Source organism: Hemibagrus wyckioides, linkage group LG21, assembly GCF_019097595.1.
Source record: "Hemibagrus wyckioides isolate EC202008001 linkage group LG21, SWU_Hwy_1.0, whole genome shotgun sequence".
NCBI lineage: Eukaryota > Metazoa > Chordata > Actinopteri > Siluriformes > Bagridae > Hemibagrus > Hemibagrus wyckioides.
Genome location: NC_080730.1, coordinates 12,505,885 through 12,530,725, shown reverse-complemented (window position 1 = coordinate 12,530,725; position 24,841 = coordinate 12,505,885). Strand labels below are relative to the sequence as shown.

The window sequence follows — 24,841 nt, the reverse complement described above, 5'->3', positions numbered from 1 at the left end:
GTTTATGGTGAATGACGAATTCATTCATTGACGAAGTTGTTGAGTTTAACAAGGTATTCAAATATTCAAGCACTTTCAAATTATGAGTTATTATGGTAACTCTTTTCAACTTAGAAGGCGGGTACACATTATTTTCAGCTCAATTCGGCTGTGGGCAAACTAAAATTGGTAGATTTAAACCATCTCTGTCTCTGTGGCTTTATGAGATGTTAAAAGTTTGCTAAGACATCTTTTAAACTTACTGACACAACTCAGCACGTGTGATTTTACCACACACCACAATGGACTTTAATGTTGAGGAAAGTTTCAGATAGCAGTTAGGAAAATACCACTTTGGAAGCGTAGTGGGGGGGGGTTGAGCAGTCTTCCACATATTGAACGTTTTACAAAATCGTGGAAAATAACTGAACTCATTAGAGTACCGTAATGCCAAAAATGACGACGTTGTTTGTTGGCTTTAAGGATCAAACTACTTAATGTAGGTTGGCGAGAACGAAACTGCACGAACAGCCCCCTGCAATGTGTAGTTTGGTATGGTCTCTTTTCAACAAATCTGGAATGCGATGTTCTGGAAAACGTGGATTAAATATAACAATATGTAATTGTATGTTCAAGTGTGAAACTCCGTAAAGGTTGAGCGTAATTCGGCATTATGAGTGCAGTTGGTAAGTCAGCGTTTGTCTTTGTTGATAAGAGCATTTAAAATTAATAGGACGCGGTAGCAGAAACAATGAGATGTACTTACAGACTGCAATCTGTTTTTTGTTGCTTTTTTTTTTAATAAAATTATTTGACTAATAGTTATACCAGCTCCATTGCCTGTTTTACAATAGGTACAGTATAAATCACAAATTTGGGAGATAAAAATGATGCTGCTTATGTGTAGAATAATCAAAGCTATTCAAATCAGGAACTTTTTTCACATCAGGAAATTAAATAGAGTCAGTTCTTAAGTTTCCTCGTTAGATCGTCAGATCTAGAACGCATGCGAGAATTGTTAATTCGAAGAAATGTTACTAGAAATTTGTTGCAGTGCTGAACAGTAACAGTTTCTGCAAATGCAAGAGAATTGTTTTATATACATAAAATCTGACCTAATCTGTTCATTGAGTAAGACAGTTTGGGCATAATGAACGACCAGTTTTAAAAGTCTTGTGCGGTGATATGCTGTCATGATTGAATGAATGTGGCTCACGGTTGTAGTAAACAATCTGCGTGCTACATTCATTTAGGTTTTTTTTGTATAGTGCTTTTAAGAATCAAAATTGTCACAGCATAATTTTTACACTTGTCCAGGTGTACCTTAACGAGCATAAAGCTGTTCTCTTGTAAAGGAGTGGTTTGATTTTTACAAGCTCTTGGATGACAAAAAATAAGATTAAATTAAAGTTTGTTGGTCAAATCTTTCAAATTGATTGTCAAAACATAAAATGATACCAAGGTTAACCAGAGATGTGTGTTGAAGGGCTTAAGACTTATGATGTCATTTCTCTTCTGGGTGCCATACAGTTTTTGAGATCTTCCAGACACAGTAAACAGGATTATTAGACACAGGTTATTGGGCTTTAGAGATCAGGATAAGTATAAAAAAAAGTATAATTCCCAAAGCTGTTCCCCAGCAGATATATACCAAGCCATAATACTAAATTCACTGACAGGTGAAGTGAATAGCATTGATTTTGTTGAAATAACATCTGCCAATGGAATATATTAGGCAGCATGTGAACAGTCAGTTCATGGAGTTGATGTTCTGGAGATAGTTAAAATGGGCAAGTGTAAGGGCAAGACTTGTGGAATGTTCATGGTATTCAGTGGTTAGTACCTACCAAAAGTGTCCCAAGTACAATGAGTGAACCGACAACAGGATCATAAAACCTTGAAGCTGAGTATGATTTAAAGGTCTCAGTGCATCATAACAGGATGCTGCATATGAGGCTATGTAGCCACAGACCAGTCAGCCTGCCCTTGCTGACCACTGTCCTCCACCCTATCAGAACTGAGCCATGAACTCTGCCCTATCAGAACTGGAACTAGTCTGAGGAAATATGTTTTGTTTTTTGTTGTTGTTGTTTTTTTTACATGTGGACAATCGGATGCATGTGTATTGCTTACCTGGGGACAAGATGGCACCTTAATGCACTATAGGAAAAAGTCAAGATGGAGGAGGTAGTTTGGTGCTCTCCTGGTAAAATCTTGGGCCCTGGCAATCACATAGATGTTACCACCTACCTAAACATTTTTGCAGGCCAAGTATATTTATTCTTGGCAATGGTATTTCCTAAAGGCAGTGGCCTCAGGACACCTATGTGTCCTGCCACACTGCAGATGTTGGGTGCCAGATACCACAGCACACCGACAGAGGTCTTGTGGAGACTATGTTTTGGCAGCATGGGGGGACCTACACAATATTAGGAAAGTGTTTTTTAATGTTATGGCTGATCATTGTATACTGATAAAAGTACAGGCCCTAATAAAGAACAGTGGGAGACTCCATGGTCCACAGTGCCAACAGCTAAAAAATAATTGGCACCTGACAAAATTAAGAATTGATCCAGTCTAGGGTGTTCCTGTGAAGCCTATCCATGCTCACTAAGAATGTTGTGTTAAATAGTGTCAAAGGCAGCACTAATACAGTACAGTTACCAGTATCAACAGCAAACAAGACATCATTAGACATTTTACTAACACATTCTGTGCTACAGTGAGCTTTAAATCTAGAGTGAGTTGCAGGGATATCATATTTATTCAAATACAGTAACAACTGAGAAAGAACCACTTGTGACCTAAAGGTAGATTTGAAATATTTTATACTGATTGAATCTTTTTTCAGCTGCTCCCTACGTGTGTGAGGGGTCGCCACAGCAGACAAACTGCTCCACACATCAACTTGGCACAGGTTTTACACCAGATGCCCTTCCTGACACAACCCTCCCATTTTATCCAGGCTTGGGACCAGCACTACATCTAGTGGCTGGGGTCGGGCACTGGCTGGGAATTGAACCCGGGCCTTCCGCATGATAGGCAAGAAACCTACCACTGAGCCACCAGTGCCCGTGAAATATTTTATGCTGATTAATTCTATAAAAAAATTTATTTATGTATGTGGGGATTTAAGGCTGGCCTGTGTGATCCGATCCAACAGACGAGCTACTGTTGCTCAAATTGCTGAAGAAGTTAATGCTAGTTCTGATAGAAAGGTGTCAGAATACACAGTACATCACAGTGCATCCCAGACTAGTCAGGGTGCACATGCTGACCCCTGTGCAACGCCAAATATGCCAACAATGGGCATGTGAGCATCAGAATTGGACCACAGAGCAATGAAAGAAGGTGACCTGATCTGATGAATCAAGTTTTCTATTACATCATGCGGAAGGCCAGGTGCATGTGCTTCTCTTACCTGGGGAACACATGGCACTAGGATGCACTATGGGAAGAAGTGTCATGCTTTGGGCAATGTGCTGCTGAGAATCCTTTGGTTCTGCCATCCATGTGGATGTTACTTGACGCATACCACCTACCTAATTATTGTTGCAGATCATGTACAGCCTTTCATGGAAACAGTGTTCCCTTATGGCTGTGGCCTCTTTCAGCAGGATAATGCGCCGTGCCACAAAACAAAAATGGTTCAGGAATGGTTTGATGAGCACAAAAACAAGTTTGAGTGTTGATTTGGCCTCCAAAGTCCCCAGATCTCAATCCAATCGAGCATCTGTGGGATGTGCTGAACAAACCAGTCTGATCCATGGAGGCCGCACCTCACAACTTGCAGGACTTAAAGGATCTGCTGCTAACATCTTGTTGCCAGATACCACAGCACACCTTCAGGGATCTAGTGGAGTCCATGCCTCGACAGGTCAGGACTGTTTTGGCAGCAAAAGGGGGATCAACACCATATTAGGCAGGTGGTCATAAAGTTATGATCAGTATATATATAAAATGGGCAAGCGTAATATATATATACATACACACACACACACACATATATATATATATATATATATATATATATATATATATATATATATATATATATATATATATATATATATATATATATATATATGTGTGTGTGTGTGTGTGTGTGTGTATGTATATATGTATGACTTTAACTGTGGCTTGAACGTTGGTGCTCATACAATTTTCCCTATTCTTGTATTTGATGTGAACATTAATTAAATCTCTTAACTGGTAACTGCATGGTCTTATGCATTATGATGCTACCACATAATTGAATGATTAGTTGACTTCATAAATCATAGTGGACAGTAAATGTATTTTATATTAGTTTAGGATTGAAATTTGTCTCAATTCTATTTGTATATCGTTAAAGCAAATGTGACTTCATATAACTTGAAGTTAAAAAAAAACACCTTTTTTTAATGAATAGTCAGTTTTTTTTTTGAGGGATCTAAAAAATGTTTTGTGTATTTACATGACTGTGATGAAATTTGCATTTTATAGTAATGTCAGTTAAGCACAATTTTTTAACACAATCCCTGCTTGATTTGTCTTTTTTCTGTAATCTTAAAGGCAATGTTGTAATGAAGTCTCATCAAAACCTGGTTACAGTACTTAAAGTAGCTAAATAGCATAGATGTACTATATTCTTGTCATTGAAATCTCTTTAGGTATTGTACTGACATGAATGACACAAGCCACAAACTTCACTTGGCAACTTTTATTATTTCCATAAATAGCAAATGCATGTTTCTAGTCTATTGTAGAGTTTGTTTTAAATTAGAAGACAATATATTCATTAAGTTATGTTATAAAGGTTTGACAGGTCCAGCAGAATTTCATTGTGGTCATTATAATAGGCCTACTATGCTGTAGACTAAGCCAGGCAGAAATCACACGTTGTCAATTCTTACATTCTTATAGATGTGGCCGTCAGCTGTTATACCTGTGCATCAGAAAAACAGACCTAAAACGAGTCATTACTGGTTTGCTTACGGCACATATGTGTGCCACTGTTCACACAGGTGTGTGCGTGACACTCCCTAATAGCACTCAAAAGGCAATGTTGCCAGGTTTGAGCCTTTACCAACAAATTGAGCAACTTTTAACTCTGTGGCAGGATAACTGATATTTTTTATGCTGTGGTTGGAGTTGGTTATTTTATTGTATACATACATTGGATTTTGTTTGGTTATCTGAATGTCTTTTCAGTGATTCTGATGAAGAAACACAAATGTTTTAAATGCTGCTTCTCTGTTAGTGTACTATTGAAAATTACACTGATCTTCCTCAAATGACCTTTGGGGTGAATTTGTCATGTAGACTTGGCAACCCAGCTCAAGGAGTCAATCTGACTCATACCTACAGCGCAATGAGGGAAGAAAACTGCTCTGCTTTCTGTAGCTTCAACTATGGAAGTGAATTGATGGTCTTTGTTCTTCTTTTACTTCTTTATGATCTGTGAAACTGTAAGTAAAAATTTGTTGCTGTAATAATATCTATGACAGGACTTTAATATTTAGGTTTCCAAGTTGTTATGATACCATATATTTTGGTGGTGCTCGTAAGGTGTTAATTTAAGAACATATTTCTCTGAAACTTTGTTAGCATTACTAAACTTTACCACACTATAGGCACAACTACACATTAGGAGAATGTGATTCGTCAGGCTAGCTTTTTTAAATTCATTTTAGCTCATAAAACAGATTTTAAAAATTGTATAACCTAACAACCTGTTCAACCTTTAAGATTCATAGGCAGAAACGATTTCACAATAACTCTTGCATTATGCATAGTGATGTGTCACTGATAAAAAGCACTTACTTGTTAATCATTCTCCCAGCTGTGGATATAACTGTTTACTCAAGACTCAGACTGTAATTTTAACACAGTCTGCCAGATATTGTCCCTTAGATGAGAAGTTAACAGATACTGTCTTTGACCAGTAACCCAGATCCTGGTACATTTATGTCACAGTGTGTTTGTGTATTTACGTGACTGTGATGAAATTAACTGACATTACTATAAAATGCTAAGCACATTTTTTAACACATTTGCAATAATGTTGTAGAATTGTCAAAGAGTTAGAATAATTGACATTTCCTTTTTTGGTACTGACTAGATAAATAAGCCTTTTTTTAAATTTGCCTTTTTCTTAATTTTGTAGACTTTTCAGTGCCACTGAGTAAGTATGACTGTTGTGCACAGTATCAAGAAGCCCCACTTCCATTGTTTGTTTGATATACCATAGAATCTGCTTTGACCCCTGCCTGCTGCTGGGCTCTTGAGCAAGGTCCTCAACCCTTAATTGCCCAGTTGTATAAAATGAGATAAAAATGTAAGTTGCTCTGGATAAGGGGCTCTGCCAAAGACCTGAAATGTGTGTGTGTGTGTGTGTGTGTGTATAATATATATATAGTGTGTGTGTGTGTGTATGTGTGTGTGTATATGTATAATATATATAATGTGCGTGTGTGTGATGTTAATTTTTTTTTTTTTTTTTGGAAAAAATTGAAAACATAGTGTTTAGACTTGAAGAGTGCCAGTCTTGCAGACATGGAGGCCAAAGAAGAGATCAGTGACACTGACAGTGGGATTATGCTGCATTCTGGTAGGCACAGCCATTATTGTCCACAAGTAATTGCATAATTTTGTTACTGTTCATAATGCTAACTTCCTAATATATTGTGATGATTAATAACTCTTCAACCTGCATGTATATGGTATATATACCATAGCACTAGACTTATAAGAACTTCTGCTACTGAGTGTAGTTTGTGATAAAATTTGTAAAATGTCAGTGCCTATTGTATAGTGTAACACATACACTATATATTAGGAACTTTTAGAAAAGAAACCTAAGGAAAAATCATTAAGAATGATACAAGTCACAGACCATATTTAAACAAGAAGCCTGTCTTCAGAGCCTGTCATGTTAGAACAAGCATCTGATGTTAATTTCATATGCAATAAAAACTGTGCACTTTACTACTCATTAATATATGAAATATATTAATATATATATAATTTATTGTTACTTTGATCTGACTTTTGACTATTTGTGTTGTAGGACTGGACAGTCCTATTATTGTAACCAAGGATGTGAGTACACACACTCGGGCTGTGAAGCTAAAACGGCAGTCATTACAGGACAGACTTGAGCTGTGTATTCTAGAGCTGAAGAAACTCTGTATTAGAGAGGCTGTGAGTAATAAACTACACACACATGCACAGACAACAGACATGCTCCTGTATGAGCTCCGGTATGTGACCAAAAGTTCAGAGAATTTTAACAATGAAAACAGTACAAAAATCAAAAATATCAAAAAAAAAGAGTATCAAAAATATATTTTATACTTAGTTTAAAGTAAAATGTTACTTTAACCTCAAAGTAGTAATTAACTAATATGTAACTACATTTGATTTAATATATCAAACAAAAATATTTATTAATTAATTTATTTATTTATTCTAAATTTTAGTTTACTTTGATGTGTATGTTAATTGGTGGTGTACATTTTGTATTTTTAGCAACGAGAAATACTTTCCTTCCACTGAGTGACTTCCTGTCCACTCAGTAAGCTTTGATTCCTGTAAGAATAGCCTCTCCACTAGCATGGGCATGTCTCTGATGATACCTCAGTCCTCTGTCACAATAAGGACTGAAGTCATGACTGTGTCAACAGTCTGTACTTGAACAGACACACCCCTAATGTCTTCTAGCTAGCCATGTGAAGGTGACTTCCTTAATAAGAGATGTATCTAACAAGCATTACTCTCTATGCCTCAAACATAGGAGGATTGCCTTAAGAAGCAGGATGAAAAAAAGAAATTCTTCATATTATCACATTGTGCAAGGTTACAGTGCTTGAGAACGCAAACTTGTCTGGACTTGACTGAACTGAATGAAGTGATTCATACAGGATAAGCAGGAAACCCAGTTAAAGCCACATTTCCAATAACTTGTTAGTTTATATACCTCTGCAAAAGTTTTGGTTACATTTCAACTGCACTCCTGTGGGTGTGAAGTATGAAATTACATACAGTATGAAATTACAAGTAGAAACATGCCCTAAAATGTGTACTTTTCTTTGGAACTCATTTAATTTGCTCAATGTCTATAATGGAATAATAGACCTTCCACTTCATATAGGAGCTCACTGGACATTTGTGCTCAGACTACCCTCTGTTGCCTGGAGAGAAACCTCCGCAGATACGCAAACGCATCGGGGCTGCTTTTAAGTTGGATGAGCAAAGCATTCTGCACAGCAATAAGGTACAAAATTACACCAAAGTCAATACCTTGCCTTAAATATCTCTCATAAAATCAGTAAGACCTATATTAAAAAAAAAAATCAATAAGACCTATATTAAAATCATTAAATGTATATTCCTATTATTTTAAATGTTGCAAGGTGAAACCTCACATTTAATTTGAGAAACCTGGAGTGTGGTAATAATTAATTATGAATCAACTTTAATTTAATTTAAAAATAATTTAACTCTGCTGATCATCCTTCAGGACTCAGAACTATGCTCAGTGGAAGCTAAACTGGCCCTGCAGCATCAGATCTACATAGCAGCATGCAGGCTGTGCCATGAAGATCACCTGAGCAAGGCAGTAAAGAAAAGCAGAGTACAACAGTGCAAGCATGAGGAGCAGAAACTTAAGGAGCTCCAAGATTCCATATTCCAACTACGTCTCAAACACAGCCACTCCTCCCCACGACCTATAATCACAAAAAAACATGAGGATTCTTTCTGTCAATGTACGTATTATAGTTGGGTTCCTTACCTTAATACTTACCTTAATACTGATTCTGGTCTATTGTATCTCTGATATCCAGTATGTGGTGCATCACCTTTAATGAATAATACCATTGCTTATGTTTCCAGACCATGGCACTTCAGATAACAGTTCACTGTCAGATTCTGCAGTATTGGATGAAGGTAAACAGCTTTACATATATAGTACATATAGTGTAGTGTTGGAGGTTTCACGCCGGGTTGCACTCATGGTTGCATTCTAGCCTGTTTTTGTATTGAATTCACATTTTCACTGCCCTAAACATGAAACTAAACAAAAGTAACTCTGATTGGTTGCTTTACATGTCAGTCAGACACCCTCTTGGGTGGTCCTTGGAGTTAAGAACTTCTGCTGGCGATCTGAAAATCAGAGTGTTACGTGCCCACAGTGAAGCATGGGTTGGATCAGTGATGGTTTGGGCTGCAATATCCGGTCATTCCATAGGCCCAATACTTGTGCTAAATGGGCACATCACTGTCAAGGACTACTGATCAATGCACAAATACACACCTCAAAACACAGTCACCAGGTCTAAATATTATTGGGACACTTCAGGGTGTTTTGGAGTAGCAAGCCATGAAATGTTTTCCTCCACCAGCATCATCTAGTGACCTGGCCAGTGTTCTACAAGAAGAATGGCCATTGTGCATAACTTGTATCTGTCTTTCACAACATAAATTGATGCTGTATTGGCCACAGAAGGAGGCCCTACATATTGATAATTTATTGTTGTCTAAACCCATGTGTTTATTGTCCAACCACTGTACAAGTTTTGAAAAGAAAAATTTGACAGCATTTTCCTATGCCCAAACATTTTGATTCATTTTTTTTGTGCAGGTTTTGAGTTGAATTCTGAAATTGCTGAAACCTGGCAATCCTTCTCTATGAGAGTTCACAAACCTTTTTTTAACATGCCACAACCTCACTCATGTGACTTTTTTTGTTTTACAGAATCCTCGTCCTCAAATCTGTCAAACTTTCTAAAAATATTTTTTTATATCTGTTTTGAAACTCGATTTCAATTTAGGCCCAGTAATACTTTGTATTTGGTTACATCCCTGGTAAATGAAAGATCAAAAAAGCTTATACTACGTATGTATAGTAGGGTGCTAGAACTGCCAAGCTATGGTTGAAATACTTTTTCATTTTCATTCAATAATAATAATAATAATAATAATAAAATATGCTATTCAAAGAAATAGGTTTTCACATAATGCATATATTTTTGATTTGTGTTTGTGACTGACATTGATTTTTGACCCAATTTATTATTATTGACAGGCTCTTCTTTCTTGTTCTTGTTTCAGAAGAGATGATGAGCCAGTCATCCCAGACTTCCTCTAAACCATCCTCTATTACAGAGCTTCATTCGGTAGCTCAAGGCCCTTCCCATCTTTATCTAAATTCATTTGGACCTCTGCTTCCTCGCCTTGAGCCAAGACCCAGCTCATATCAAGAACCTCTCCAGAATTTGCACCCCTGTCACAGCTCAATGCTGGAGTATGACCCTGCCCCCATCCAAAATTCCCCTTGGAAGGAGTCCAGTCTTGATCAGCCTTACCAGAAACAGAAGTCGTCCCACTCAAGGATGACTAGTTCCAGGTATGTCAACATAAGAGATTTGTTCTTGAGAACCGTTGTACTATTATAGAATTTTATTACAGAATTTGAATGATAATCCTCTCTCATGTGCTTTTTGATCATTACAAAAAATATAGTAATTTTGGGTGGTAAATAATTACACATCCACTTTATAACCCTTTAAAAACACAGTTGCATGTTAATGGGACAAGGAAGTGTTCTGGACTCTTTAGCACAATTAGTTCAAGAATTTACTATATTGCACAGTTACAGTCTCAGAAATTCAACATGCAATGATAAGTAAGTAAAAGTAATAGATGGGGGATCAGAACAGTAAACTTAATGTATTAAGCCATCCCACCAGAATGGTTCTGCTGAACTGAGCATAGATATTTTTAAGCTTTCCACTCCAAACTGATTCCAGATGAACCATTTAGCCCTACAGTGGGAAAGTGGCTGAACTCAGGAACAAATATTTTCTATCACAAAATCACCCTAATTGTTTAATGTGCTGTCCTGATGTTACATTCCCAATGGGAAAATTGTTTAGAGAGATAGACCTGAAGCTGTAGAGAGTATTATCCCTCAGGTCAGGAATGCTTTCAAAAATTGCTTTTTACACATTTTGCCAAGTACCTCGCCAATCCCAAATAAGACTGAAACTGATATATTTTTGCCTGCAACTCAAAATTGGCTCACTTGTGGTTGGGTCAATTCAGGGTCAATACAACCAAACTGCACTAGATTTTACTCGAAAGCAGTTCAGGCAGTCTTGGTCTAGTTCCACATTCTAGTGCAATTGCTGCATCCTTACCTGCCCAACGCACTGCACTAAGTGGCCAAATGTACCAGGGTTTGAATTAAACACATAGAGCTGCATATGTAAAAATTGCCATTATACATTTCTTTATTTTCTTGACACCTTTATTTTGATGACTTTCATATTTAATTATTCATATTTCATTATGCAATTGTCTGCAGAGTTCCCAGTAATGATCCAGCAAGTAATGCAGAGAGAGATAGAGGCAGGTCGTGTGGTCCCAGAAGACGACTGACCAATGTTATTTTGACAGCACCAGAGTATTCCCCTATATCAGAAAACCCACTATACCACTCCAGCTCAGAGGACAGTAACTCTGAGCACTCATCGGCTCCTTCCTACACCAGTTCACCATGCCAGGAACTGTTAGCTGATCCAGAGAAACTGTGCCATGCCCAACACAGACACCACTACCCTAATCACATCTCACTGTCTCATAGCTACTCTAAAAGCTCCTTAGCCCAGCTTTCCCCCAGGCTCTACAGAGCATATATAGATGAGGGAAGAGGCTACGATATGGACTTGAGTAGAAGGTATCTTAGACACAAGCCATCTCCTTGCCCCAGTGGACACTACAATCACTGGTACGAAGAGGCGCCGCTATACCGGCAGAAGGGCAGACTTATCCCCTGCCACCTGAAGCTATCCCGGGCCCCATCACTCAAAGAGTACCCCCAGCACCCAGGTAGAGCTCTCCCACGACAGGTGGTTTCTGACGAGCTGAAGTCATGGCATCAGCGCTGTCAGCTGCGGCCAAGGTCTCTAGACAGACAGGGTGCTGTGCGCATACAAAACCTGCCCTTACAGGAGTCACCACTCTCTCATCAGGAGGACTACTTTGATCAGGTAAAATATCTCATACTGCTTCTGATGGTAGATGGGTTGAAATACAAAAAAGTGATTGATAATTACATTTCTTTATTTGTTGATTGTATAGTTTTTAATTTTATTTATATATTAAAACTATGAGGTTAAATTGAACCTGATGTGAATCCTTTCACATATGTTGTACAGAAGTTAATACAAGTTAACATGCACCAAATTTACAGGACAGAAAATTTGGTAAAAGTGAACATTGCACATTAAGCTAACTTAATCTAAACCCATAAGCAAATATACCAGAAGTGGTTCTCTATGCAATTTGTTCATCTGACATTTGAAATAAAAATGGTTTGATCTGGATTGATCTGTTCAAAAATGATCTGTTGCTTTATTAAAGCAATACTTGATTTAATTAATTGAAGGATTAAGTGTGGAGACAAACATCTCTCATAACTGAGAGCTTCACAAAACAGAATTCCTCAAGCTCAGCTTAATGTCATGTTTCTATCTGTTGGTGGAGGAAGGAATTTACTGAAAATGCACTTCAAGAGATTCTGGCACTGTCTGGGCCTGTCTGCGAAGCCCTGTCTGTAGAAATATTCAAGCATTAAAACCAAGTATGATTTTTTTTAAAGATTATTTAAAAATTCAGTTGAAAAACAGTTGTAAAGCAAATATTTGCTGCCTGTATCCAAGTCAGATGACTTGGATATATGATGAATGAATAAAAATGTCCCCCAACTGTGCTTTGCTTGTACAAGTTGAATAAACTCAGCAAATTTACTTAACCTTTTTTTCATAATTTTTATTTTAATAAAAAATGCCTTAATTAAAACAACACAATTTTCTGCACTCTACTGCAGAAACAGAAGGTTTCCATGAATCTGTGTGATTCAGTCTTTAGGAGAAGCCTTGGATGTGTTTTCAGAGTTTAATCAAGGGACACATTGTGGGGGCCGCCACTTGACACACATTGTAGTTGCTGTATTCTGGTATCACATTTCTTCTCTTATTAATTATTTATATGGTTGAATGTTCTTAAGAAAGCTATTGGTAAAATTTTCTAGTTGCCTATCCATTAATAAAAACACATTGATTTCAAGCAAAGTGTTATTTTGACACAAATTAATTTTAGAAACCACATTAATCATCCACTTCGACTGTTGATGGCATGATTGTAGGGGACCACAGTAGAAGATCAATCTTCCGTGTTCAGGAGCCTGTAGCCACCACAGCCTCAGATTCCTATTCTACAATTACAGTTAAACTCTAAACTCTACATTTAAACTCCCACATCAACAATATAAAATTGTCACTGCCTGGGTATTTTTTTTGTTTGTACAGATTGTATGTAATCTGTAGCAACTCTTGCCATTACATTAAATTTTTGACCAATCCTGTATCTGCATTATGTTATGCACTGGTTAGTTGATGAGATACCAGTGTTTCTATTAAAGTGACTAATGAAAGTAAGAACCAAAAATGATTAGGGAATAGCATTTAAATGGATCTGAGACAATACTGGTCACTGAACCACTGTGTTTTGAATGTGTTCCCTCAGTAGTTTGCAAGAATACACTTTGCAAATAATTTATTTTTGTTTGCTCTTTTCCAGGTCCCCCAAAGTACTGCAGAGAGAACAGCAGTGAAATGGTATGAAGAAGAAGAGATTGTCAGCCATGTGTAGCAAAAGGACAGTCATATTTATGTTTTAATTTATTGATTAATTAGATGAAAATATCAGTGGTTGTATCTGTAGTTTGGCTGAGCTTTTATATTTTCAAAAGCAGTTTTTTAATTTTAAACATTAATACTTTTATACATTAATACATTTGTGGAAAATGGTAAGAGAATGTGTCATTTCCCATTGCTTTTTCTATCAACAATTTAACAAAGTATGATTTTTTACTAAGAGTAGATTTTGAGCTTTCCTGTGTCAGTCTTTGTTGATGCAGATACAAATAAAATGGAAATTAGATTCCTTGCGGTCTCAGAAATCTTATTGTAACTCAATATTTTTATTGTTTTATATAATTGTGTTTTTATTTTGTTTTAATACATTTCATAATTCATTTCATTTAATTTTCATCATCCCATGTATTTATACCGTCTCTATGGAATGGGCCTCAAGCACTCCTCCCTAATTTTTTCTGAGATTCTTGTGTAAAAAAATTCCTTTTATGTTAGAATTATCTGAATTCCCCTTATATTCCATTTTCATTTTCTATTTTTGGCTTAATGATTTTTCCCTATTTCTGTCCACACCTTCTTTGGTATATAAAAAATTCCCTAGGGCACCACTCAGCATTCTTTTTCCAAACACCAAGATGAGAGGACATTCCTCTGGGCAATCCTATTTTTGGATGATCTCTAAACATGTAAATCATAATGTATGTACTAAATGTGTTCATTAATTTATTCGATTTTTGGTGTTGGCTTATGTTAGTGGGTGACTTGTGTGCTTGTTACTATTATGCTTGTATATGTACTACACTGTGTTGTGATTATTACTTGTAAATGTGTATGTCTGTTCCCAGCTCCTGTTACAAGATCTTCCTCTGCTCATGGGCCCAAACATTCTACCCTGAGACACTGCTTATGTCACCACTTGGCTCACTTAACTGTAGCCCTAGCTACCTTTTATAAGCCTTCTTTTCATTCTTTTTCTTCCTAATTTATGGGATACCTACTATATGCACAAACCCCTGCATGACCCTTGCATGACCCTTTGCTCGCTACTTGCCACGAGATGTTTACCATAATCTGTCCGCTATTTTACCTATCCCATTCCTTACACACCATGTCGACTAGCATAACAGCTGCCTCAACAATAGCCTTATCAGGATATGTCCTAAGGAGATTCTGAGCAGCTCTATGAAGTCTAGGAATCATGGGCGTGTTGTTCAAAATGAGAACAGGGCAGTTGTAACAAAATTTCCCACCCTGCTAGCACATTGTGCTCAACAATGATATCAATAGTTAAGGTAGTTTACTGTTGCAGCAACAGATTTGAACACTGTGATAACAGTCCTTATTGGCACACACATTGCTAACATAACCAGCACATATACAGGATCTATCTCAGGATATATTTTCATGTCTTTACATTGTTTGTCCATCCGTAGGCAAATTCCTATCCAGTGCATCACGTACAAGGCCCAAAGCAAATACACTATAATTAATGAAATGCTGTTGGTTATATCACACACAGTTTATCCAAGCTGTATTTTGGGTTACTTGCACCACTGGGAAGAGGAATGAGGTGAATCCTGCACTAAATGAATCTGTGGCTTTGTATTATGCAGGTATCTCTGTTGGACGAAATCTAGGGTGATATTCGGGTCAAATTATATGAACGAATTGTTTACACTTTTCACAGGTCTCCTGTATACTGCCTGCAATACACGTCTTTCATACTAAGTGCACTGGGGCACAGCATCCTGCCCAGCCTGCTGGAAGGGTCTGATTCACTTTATCCTATGCACAATACCAAAGACTTAAAGGTACCATTAACCTGACACCTGCTATGATTAGCCTGGGTAATGTTATGCATCACATTACATTATAGCATACAGTATAGCATTAACTAATGTGTTGTTTTTTGTTTGTTTTTTTTAATTATTCTGACAGTCTGGACATGGGACTAAATCAAGATTACAGTCAAGCATCCTTGATATTAAAGGGTGCGTCACTTGAAGAACTAGGTCCTCTAGAGCCTGTGGGTCTAAGGTGTCAAACAATGGTTTTGTGAGCTGCTGCTTTCATTCAGCTTAGCCTTGGACCAAATTATTTATCAAACTCAACACACTAGCTTCAGGACTGCATCTTCATCACTGTCAGAATTTGAACTTAGCCTCGTTCACTCTTGGCTGGGTCCCATAGCATCATGGAGCCTGCCCTTTGTTTCTGGCTTGGCAGCAATGATTAAGCTGATACCAGTGCTCCTTACCGTCAACTTTAACGGTGGTAGGGGTGGCCAGTACCACCCCTGAATGGTCCCTCCTGCCTGGGCACTTTCCAGTGCTTCTTTATGAACACGGATGTACACGTAGTCTCCGGGCTATACCTGGTTCTCTGAAGGTGGGACGTCAAATCTACAGAGCTCTGTAGATTTGAGTTAAATGTCCCACATGTTCGTGCATTTCCCCCCTCCCCCTCTAAATGCCATAGGCATGTGTCAACCCATAAGCATTTCATGCCTCTGACAATGGTGTGCCTCCTTGATAAGAAGTGAAAGGAGACTTTGACATACAGCCTCTCTATACTGTGCCATAGGCCCATTCCTAGATTCTTTTTGGCTCCCATAGCAACCCATTTGCCTATTTTAGCCTCAGTTGCAGCATTCTGCAAGCTCACAATAGAATATAAATTCTCCTCCCGAAGGGTCTCTTTACCTGGTTCCAGTAAGGCCATCATCTGGGAGGTTCCCATTGCTGCCTGCTTTGCCACTTCTTCTGCAGCTGCATTACCCCTAGTAACAAAGGAAGTCTTATGCATCTGACACTTTAATATAGTGAGTTTGGCTGGTATTGTAATTGCATGGAGTAAATCTGAGATAGCTGCCCCATCTGTAATTGCTGATCCTTCTGTTCTCTGAAATCAAGTTTTGTGCCCATATGAGCCCAAAAACATGACATACCGAATACACATACTCTGAATCAGTATAAACAGTACGGTAGTTTTTATCACTCCCTAACTTACAGGTGGCTGTTAAGGCAGATAACTTTGCCAACTGTGCAGAGCAAGGCTGTGTTCCTTGGTCAGGCTTCATCCACATATTGTAGTACTGTATTTTGACAGTCCAGGATCGCAAGGTCACGAGCTAACACCTGGTTAAATATTGATGGACTTTCAGTATCCTTTCAAAAGTCTTTCGTAAGTGTACTGTTGCCTACCATACATGAAAGCGAACAAACACTGCGAATCTGGGTGCTATGATATACTGAATAAAATGGATCATAAGTCAATTGCTGTTTTCCATTTTGTTCCTTCAGATACATTTGACAGAAAGTCCGGAGGATTTCTGGTAGTACTGCCTGAGTTACAGCGCTAATATCATGGACCAATCAGCATTTATACGGATTAGGCTTCTTGACAGGAAAGATTGGTGTGTTGCAAGGACCTGCTAGCAGACCTTTTGTGGTTGGTTTTATTCTTTCTCTTGCCTGCGGCGACAATGGATACTGCCTTTGGTTTGGTAATTGCACATTTGATCTTAGTTCTAGTTTCAATAGTCCTGTTGACTTGACTAGTCCTACTGTTGGGTACTGTTGGGTGTTTTGTCCATAATACATCTGGAACTTCCTTCAGGAAGCTTTCCTTTTCCTGATCCTCACTAGTCTCAACTAGTACCATCTGTCAACTTTGTGTTCCCTGCTTCACCCCAGACAACATTACTGCATGTGTTGCTATTGTGCAATCTATTGCTACCTGAGAAATTTGTGTAAATTTCCCATATGGTGACCTATGTAGATAAGGTTTTTCTGTAGGCATACATTCCTTTACCTGCTCTGCATCCCTAATCATTAAGTCTTATTATGTCCACTTATTATGTCCAAAGTCTTTAATTCCATCTTTAGTCCTTCCTCTACTTCCTCCCACATATATGCAAAGTCATCTTCCTGACCCTCATAATTGATGGTGCAGTGCAATGGTATGTCTGTTTCTTGGCAATCAGGGCACATGTACTTGAGCCATAGTTTCCACTCATCATACTCTGTTCATAATAACAATGTTTGAATAGTAGAGTAGAGTATAGTTTGAATTGCTTTATGGGTGAGGGGGAGCTTCAATATGTAGCCCCAATGGCAATCATAAAAGACACCTTCAGGTCCATCTCAACAAGAACTTGACTGTTCCCATGACTGTTGGCTCCTGTTCTGAGTGCAGTGTGGTGACATCATCTCTCCACTTGTCCCTAAAATCCTTGTACAAACTTAGTCATTCTCATCCTCTCCCAGTTTTACTATTTCAAATTCGTGGGCTGTCTTGTAGCACATCCCACATAGCATTCCTTCATGGTCCAGATGGCCAATAATCATACCTGGGGTCATCTACCATGTCTCCCATTTCACCAATATCCATTACCTCAGTCATTTGTGCCCTCCTATTGGTTTGCGACAGTATAGCTTTTATGTCTCCTACTGACAGTTGCTGTCCAGCTACCATAATGTAGTTCTTGTCAAGGGACATTGGAGGTACTGCTGTCCATATCTTTTCCCCCTTGAAGCCCTCTCCCCTTCTAAACTACCTGCTGTTTATTCTTCATCCACTCATCTATTAACAGTTAGCCTTGCATTACTTATTATGACTCTTTTTAGTAGGTAATATTAGTTACCCAAGCTTTCTAATCTATATCTTATGGTCTGCAACCTGTCTGCCAGAGCTTTACTTACTACTAGATCATGGTGCTAATGCTCTCACTCTCACTCAAAGTTGTACAAATGGATGGTGTGGAGATGCCACTCAACAATATTCTGATACCTCCCTTACACTATTATCTTCTTTAATAACCATATTAAACCATATTAATAAACATATTATATTTTGGCATTAAACATACCATGTCATTTAGAAAAGAATTTTGTTCTTTACTTTGCTTTTTCCAAATTGTTAACAATTTTTCTGCTCCCCACACCAGGATTTCTCCCTCTACCAAGCAGTCCTGCCCTTTCGTGGCAGCAGTATCTAGGGGGTTGTCCCTACCAAGCAGTCTTGCCCAGCTTTGGCAGCAGGCTGGGAAGAGAGGCCTCACAGCCCTACTGGGTGGGACTCCAATCCCTCACTCCAGTAGCGCTATCGCAGAAATTTTTTCTCTTTAGAGAAAACAGCCCTATTCGCACTTGAACTTCACCACATCTGGACCTGCTCCACATCTGGACCTGCTCCACCCATACACAAATAGTGATATCACGAGACTTCCATTCACACAAACTCACTCACACTCTTCCAGCATTCACACTGGAAGCACAATCTTAGTTACTATACTTTTCTCATCCACTGCTCTTCCTGAGGGATTTCCAATTATTCTCAATTAATTTTTGACACTACAACCTCTGGAGCCTTCCCTATGGTAGCCAGAGTCTGCAGTCCACAGAGTGACAATGTCCCATGGAATAGGATCAGTCGTCTAGCCTTGCCGATGGCATGTTAGGTGCCAAAATGTCACTTTTTCTGTGACACTGGGTATACGGTTGCTACTTACAAAATTGTATAATCAATAAACATTTTATCAAAATAATATGCACAGGAGCCATGCATGAGAAAAGCAAAAATACAGTTTGCAAACAATAGCAATCAACCCCAGATCAATTCATCAGAATGTCCCAGAATAATTTATTCTTGCTCTGAAAAATCCCTTGTATTTTTACTGTGTCTATGGAATGTGCCACCAGTTCTCCTCCCTAATTTTTTCTCTGAGCTTCCTTGACTTAAAATATTTCCCATTATTTTCGATTTTCAGCTCTTTTAGTTCTCATTTCTCAATGTTTTTGGCTTAATAATTTCTCCCTATTTCGTTGGCGCCTTTTTTGGTATATAAAGAATTCCCCAGGGCCCCACTCAGCATCCACTCTCCAGACATCGAGCTGAGAGTACATTCCCCTGGACATTCTCTAAACATGTACTAAACGTATTTACTAAAGCATGCTCAATATTTATTTGATCTTTGGTGTTCAATTAGGTTAGTGAGTGGCTTTTGTGTGCATCTTACAATTATGCTTGTGTAGGTGCTACATTGTGCTCTGATTATTACTTGTAAATGTGTATGTCTGTTCCCAGCTCCTGTTACAAGATCTTCCTCTGTTCGTGGGCTCAACCATTCTACCCTGAGACATCACTTACATCACTAGCATACATCACTTAGCTGTAGACCTAGCTACCTTACTAGAACAGCTCAACACTTCTCCGGAATCCCTCTCTGTTCTATCACCTCTCCTCTCCTCTCTCCTGCTGCCTCGCATACCAATCCTATCATTCAAGTGAGGATTCTTTATCTAAAATTGACTACAGTCCTGTCAATAGTCCTACTGATTACAATCTTACAAGCCCTGTTTCTCACAATGCTATTAAACTCTATTTTATTATTGAATTCTGTGTTGTGTTGTCATTTCTACTAATTTTCATTCCAACACATCCATAGTAACAATTAGGAAAAAATATTGTATTAAAACATTCCAACAATATGAGAAAGCAACATAATAAAATAGTAAATTCTAATGTTCTCTACATATGTGTGCAAATATTAGACATCCTTTTAAACACATGCAAACAAATGAGAATACTTGAAAGAAAAAAAACAAATTTGTTCTCAGTAATCATGCCTTTAACTATGACCCTGTTTCCCTAATGCATAAAAATGAGGTCGCACACATGTAAGACTCATTTGTAATCCATTTCTATGGAAAAAGCCATACTGTCTTAGCCTGTTGACAGATTATAAAAATAATACAATACAGTTAAAATACTTAAGCATAATTTGGATCACACCAAAAAGGTTTTGCCTGTCTGAAATAGGAATTTGGCAGGAATTAGACACATGGACACTGTCCCACTAAACAAAAAAGAAACTTGTGATGGGGGAAAAAGTTAAGTTAGAACTGTTCAGTTTGGTTGAGACACATTGTAAGAAAGGACCCTGTCCTTAAAGCATCTCACAAAATTCAGTGACTCAACTTCAACAAGTGTCATTAGAATCAAAATTGACAACATGTATTGTGCTCAATTTGACCAAACTGAAACTTTTTGGTCATGCACACAAACAGTTTGTTTAGTGAAATGAAAGGGCTCTTTTTACTAAACATAAGGAAGAGCAGTGAATAACCACTGTAAAACATGTGATACTTGAAGGCTGATGGCACAGAGGTGCCTGTAAAAATGAGTGGAATTATGAATTCTGATTGATATCACGATATTTCAAAGCATACCTTGGCTAGGAAGCCAAGTGTGAGACTCAATGTTTAAGTCCAGGCTGAAAACACATTTGTTTAGTCAAGCTTTTCAACATATAGTTTTTCTTAGGTAAATGAGTGTTTAGTGTACTTGGCTGTTTGGATACTGTCACCTTACTACTCTCGCAAGACACTCAGGTTTGCTGACTGTGAAGTGGTGGGACGCTTTATGTCCCAGGAAGCCTGTCACCTTCTGGCTCTCCCTTATAGTTATGCTTAAATAGCTAGTCTTGCCAGAATCCCTGCCTGCACTTGCACATAATGTACATTGTCTCTCTGTCTTTCTCTGTCGACCTATACTTCCCACTCCCGAGCTCCCAGTGTTCTGAGTTCTTAGTGTGACCATGTCTTTTTTCTGGTCTTGCCACTTGGTGGTGCTCACTGCTGCTGAGGATGTTAAAAATGCTATATAAATAAACTGAAGTCAATTGAATAGGTGGGCTCGGTCCCAGTGCATCCTGGCAGAGCTATCAGGGGAAGGGTGTACAGACAGAGCCTTGGCCACATCTGCACCATGACATCCAGCCCAAGAGGAGCTGGAGGTGTAAAGGCAAACCAGGGGTTGCAGTGTGTCAACACTGCAGAGGCAAAGAAATCCACTTCCTCCCTACAGAAAGAGCATCGGCTTTACTGTTCTTGGAACCTGGATGGTAAGTCACTGAAAACTGGAAACATGAGAAAAACAGAGCCCACCGGGCTTGGCAAGGGTTGAGGCATTTAGCCCCTCGGAGGTATTCAAGGTTCTGATCGTCTGTGAGTACCACGATGGCGGGGCCCCCTCCAACCATTGTCGCCACACTTCAAGTGCCACCTTGATGGATAGCAGTTCCCTGTTGCCTACATCATAGTTGCTTTCCGCAGGAGTGAACTTGTGGGAGTAGTAGGCACAGGGTTGTAACTTTCCTGGGTGACCATGGCGTTGTGAGAGGACAGCACTGATACCACTACTGGAGGCATCTACTTCGACCACAAAAGGAAGATTTGGGTTGGAGAGACAAAGAATGGGAGCTGTGGTAAAACTGTTTTTAAGTCCTTTTAATGCATTCCTAGCTTGATCTGTCCAGAGCAGTTTTTTGGGTTTTCCCCATAGTATGGAAGTTAGTGGGCTGGCAATGTTACTGTAGTTATGTATAAAACGTCTGTAGAAGTTGGAAAACCCCAAAAAGCGTTGTAGTTCTTTGACGGTGTTGGGCTTGGGCAACTTAGTGACAGCTAAAACTTTGCCCTGATCCATTTCCACTCCATGGTTGGAGATAATGTATCCCAAAAACTTTGTTTTTCCTGTGAAACTCTTTGTTTTCTCTGCCTTGACATATAAGTGATTCTGGAGGAGGCGGGAGAGCACTGTGCAGACATGACATATATGTTCTTAGTAGGATGGGGAATAAATTAGAATGTCAGCAATGTGTGCAATAACATATTTGGCCATCACATCCTTAAATATTTTCTTAATTATGGATTGGAAGACTGTCGGTGCATTAGTGAGTCCGGCTTGACGAGGTACTCGTAGTGGCCCTGAGTGGTGTGAAATGCCATTTTCCACTCATCACTAATTAATTCTGATCATTAATTCTGATCAAATTGTAGGCACTTCTTAAATCCAGCTTAGTAAAGACTTGTGACCCCCTCAGTTGTTCTAAGGCGGCAGGGACCAGAGGAAGGGGATAGGGGTAATGTATAGTGAGGGCATTGAGACCCCTATACTCAATGCAAGGGCAGAGTCGCCCATCCTTTTTTTTTGACAAAGAAGAACCCTGCTGTCACGGGAGCTTTGGAGAATTGGTCAGTGGGCACCAGGATGGTTGAATATAACCGGCTGTGAGGACCTCCTCTATATATTCCTCCATTGCCTGGTTTTCCGGTAGAGAAAGGGGGTAAATGCGACACTTGGGTGGCATGGCGTTAGGTAAAAGATCAATAGCACCTGTACAGGGTGTATGGAATTAAGTTAAAGGTGAAGCATCTGAGATTATGATGAAAAACTAGTTACTTTGCAGAGTGATCAAGCAATTTAAACAAAGAATTATGTTCTACTCAAATAGCTAATTTTCTATAGTTATATTAGATTGATGATTAATTTGCTGAGTAGATGCTCAGTATAACAATTTAAGGTAAGATTCTAACTAGTTAAGCTATGCTAATGATAGTTTGCTGGTAAACATTAGTTGCTTAATAGGAGTTTAAATACACTATATTGCCAAAAGTACTGGGACACCCCTCCAAATCATTGAATTCAGGTATTCCAAACATTTATATGGTCACAGGTACATGAAGTGAAGTACCTAGCCATGTAGACTGCTTCTACAAACATTTGTGAAAAAATGGGTCGCTCTCAGGAGCTCAGTGAATTTAAGCATGGTACCATGTTAAGTCCATTCATGAAATTTTCTCACTACTAAAAATTCTATGGTGAACTGTTAGTGGTATTATAAAAAAGTGGAAGCAATTGGGAAAAACAACAACTGGTAAGCATGGTAAGCCACATAAAATCACAGAGTGGGGTCAGCACATGCTGAGGCACACAGTGCGATGAAGCGCCAACTATAGCTACAGACCTCCAAACTTCGCGTGGCCTTCAGATTAGTTCAAGACCAGTGCATAGAAAGTTTCATGGAATAGGTTTTCATGGCCGAGCAGCTGTATCCAAGCCTTACATCACCAAGTGCAATGCAAAGCGTCATATGCAGTGGTGTCCAGCACACAGCCACAGGACTCTTGAGCAGTGGAGATGTGTTCTCTGGAGTGATAAACCACACTTCTCTGTCTGTCAATCTAATAAGTGAGTCTGGTTTTAGCAGTTGCCAGGAGAACGGTACTTGTCTGACTGCATTGTGCCAAGTGTAAAGTTTGGTGGAGGGAAGATTATCGTGTGGGGTTGTTTTTCAGGGGTTGGGCTTGGCCCCTTAGTTCCAGTTAAAGGAACACTTAATGCTTCAGCATACCAAGACATTTTGGATGATTTCATGCTCCCAACTTTGTGGGAACAGTTTGGTGATGGCCCCTTCCTATTCCAAAATGACTGTGCACCAGTGCACAAAGCAAGGCCCATAAGGACATGGATGACCGAGTTTGGTGTGGAGGAACTTGACTGGCCTGCACAGATTCCTGACCTCAACCCGATAGAACACCTTTGGGATGAATTAGAGCGGAGACTGCGAGCCAGGCCTTCTCGTCCAACATCAGTGCCTGACCTCACAAATTCCCCACTTCTAGAGGAATGGTCAAAAATTCCCATGAACACATTCCTAAGCCTTGTGGAAATCCTTCCCAGAAGAGATGAAGCTGTTATAGCTACAAAGGGCAAGCTAACTCCCTACGGATTAAGAATGGGATGTCATTAAAGTTCATGTGGATGTAAAAGCAGATGTCCCTTTTCACTTTATCATTATGTATCCAAGCATGGCAGATGACTGTGATTGTCTAATTGCTGTTTGGTCACTCTGAATGTCTAAAAATGTCTGCTTTCCATGATTTCCTTCACCTTTGCCCTAATTTACATATATTCTGTGCTTTATAGGGTTGGGATTTTGAGATTTGTTTTCAGGGTTATGATTTTTGTTAAATCCTAAAACTGTCAGAACCCAAAATAAAACCCATAGTTTTTAAATAATTAAGATATTGAAGGCAGATCTTAGTCCACCACACTGTAATGGGAAAGAAGTTAATGAAGACAATGAAGAACCAAAATGCATCTGATGTAGCAGGAATGTACTATTTTCATGATTAAAATGTGTCAGCCAGTTAATATGCACTACAGCCCAAAAATAATGTGGAAGCAGGTGTGTTGTTGCACACCGGTGAGTGATAAGGATCACATTCCTGTGCCAAATGTTACTAATGACTGTTCTCTATTGCAGTGAGCTGTGGCAGGGATAAAAAAAAAAAAGTGTTTTCTGATGTGTT

The 24,841-nt window shown here is 38.8% G+C and overlaps 1 protein-coding gene across 6 annotated transcripts; it reads left to right on the top strand.

Annotated features, from left to right (window-relative positions):
* Positions 1-519: 519 nt before the first annotated feature.
* Positions 520-14,343, top strand: inavab (innate immunity activator b). Of its 6 annotated transcripts, none has more exons than XM_058373470.1 (10): positions 4,115-5,429; positions 6,128-6,145; positions 6,484-6,571; positions 7,031-7,164; positions 8,114-8,236; positions 8,483-8,729; positions 8,857-8,910; positions 10,075-10,369; positions 11,330-12,014; positions 13,606-14,329. In XM_058373470.1, the coding sequence occupies exons 3-10, from the start codon at positions 6,517-6,519 to the stop codon at positions 13,675-13,677; spliced, it is 1,665 nt and encodes a 554-aa protein (XP_058229453.1). In that variant the 5' UTR covers positions 4,115-5,429; positions 6,128-6,145; positions 6,484-6,516; the 3' UTR covers positions 13,678-14,329. The 6 variants fall into 6 exon arrangements, with proteins under 6 accessions (XP_058229452.1, XP_058229454.1, XP_058229453.1 ...); XM_058373468.1 differs by lacking the exon at positions 6,128-6,145 and adding an exon at positions 6,212-6,298 and having other exon boundaries at positions 4,116-5,429; XM_058373467.1 differs by having other exon boundaries at positions 4,116-5,429; positions 6,128-6,298.
* The last annotated feature ends 10,498 nt before the right edge of the window (positions 14,344-24,841 follow it).

Excerpts from the sequence above, each read along its gene's own strand:
- inavab (XM_058373466.1), top strand. Across the intron at positions 6,572-7,030 it reads TGGGATTATGCTGCATTCTG|GACTGGACAGTCCTATTATT; the intron begins GTAGGCACAGCC and ends TTTGTGTTGTAG. Across the intron at positions 7,165-8,113 it reads AACTCTGTATTAGAGAGGCT|GAGCTCACTGGACATTTGTG; the intron begins GTGAGTAATAAA and ends CACTTCATATAG.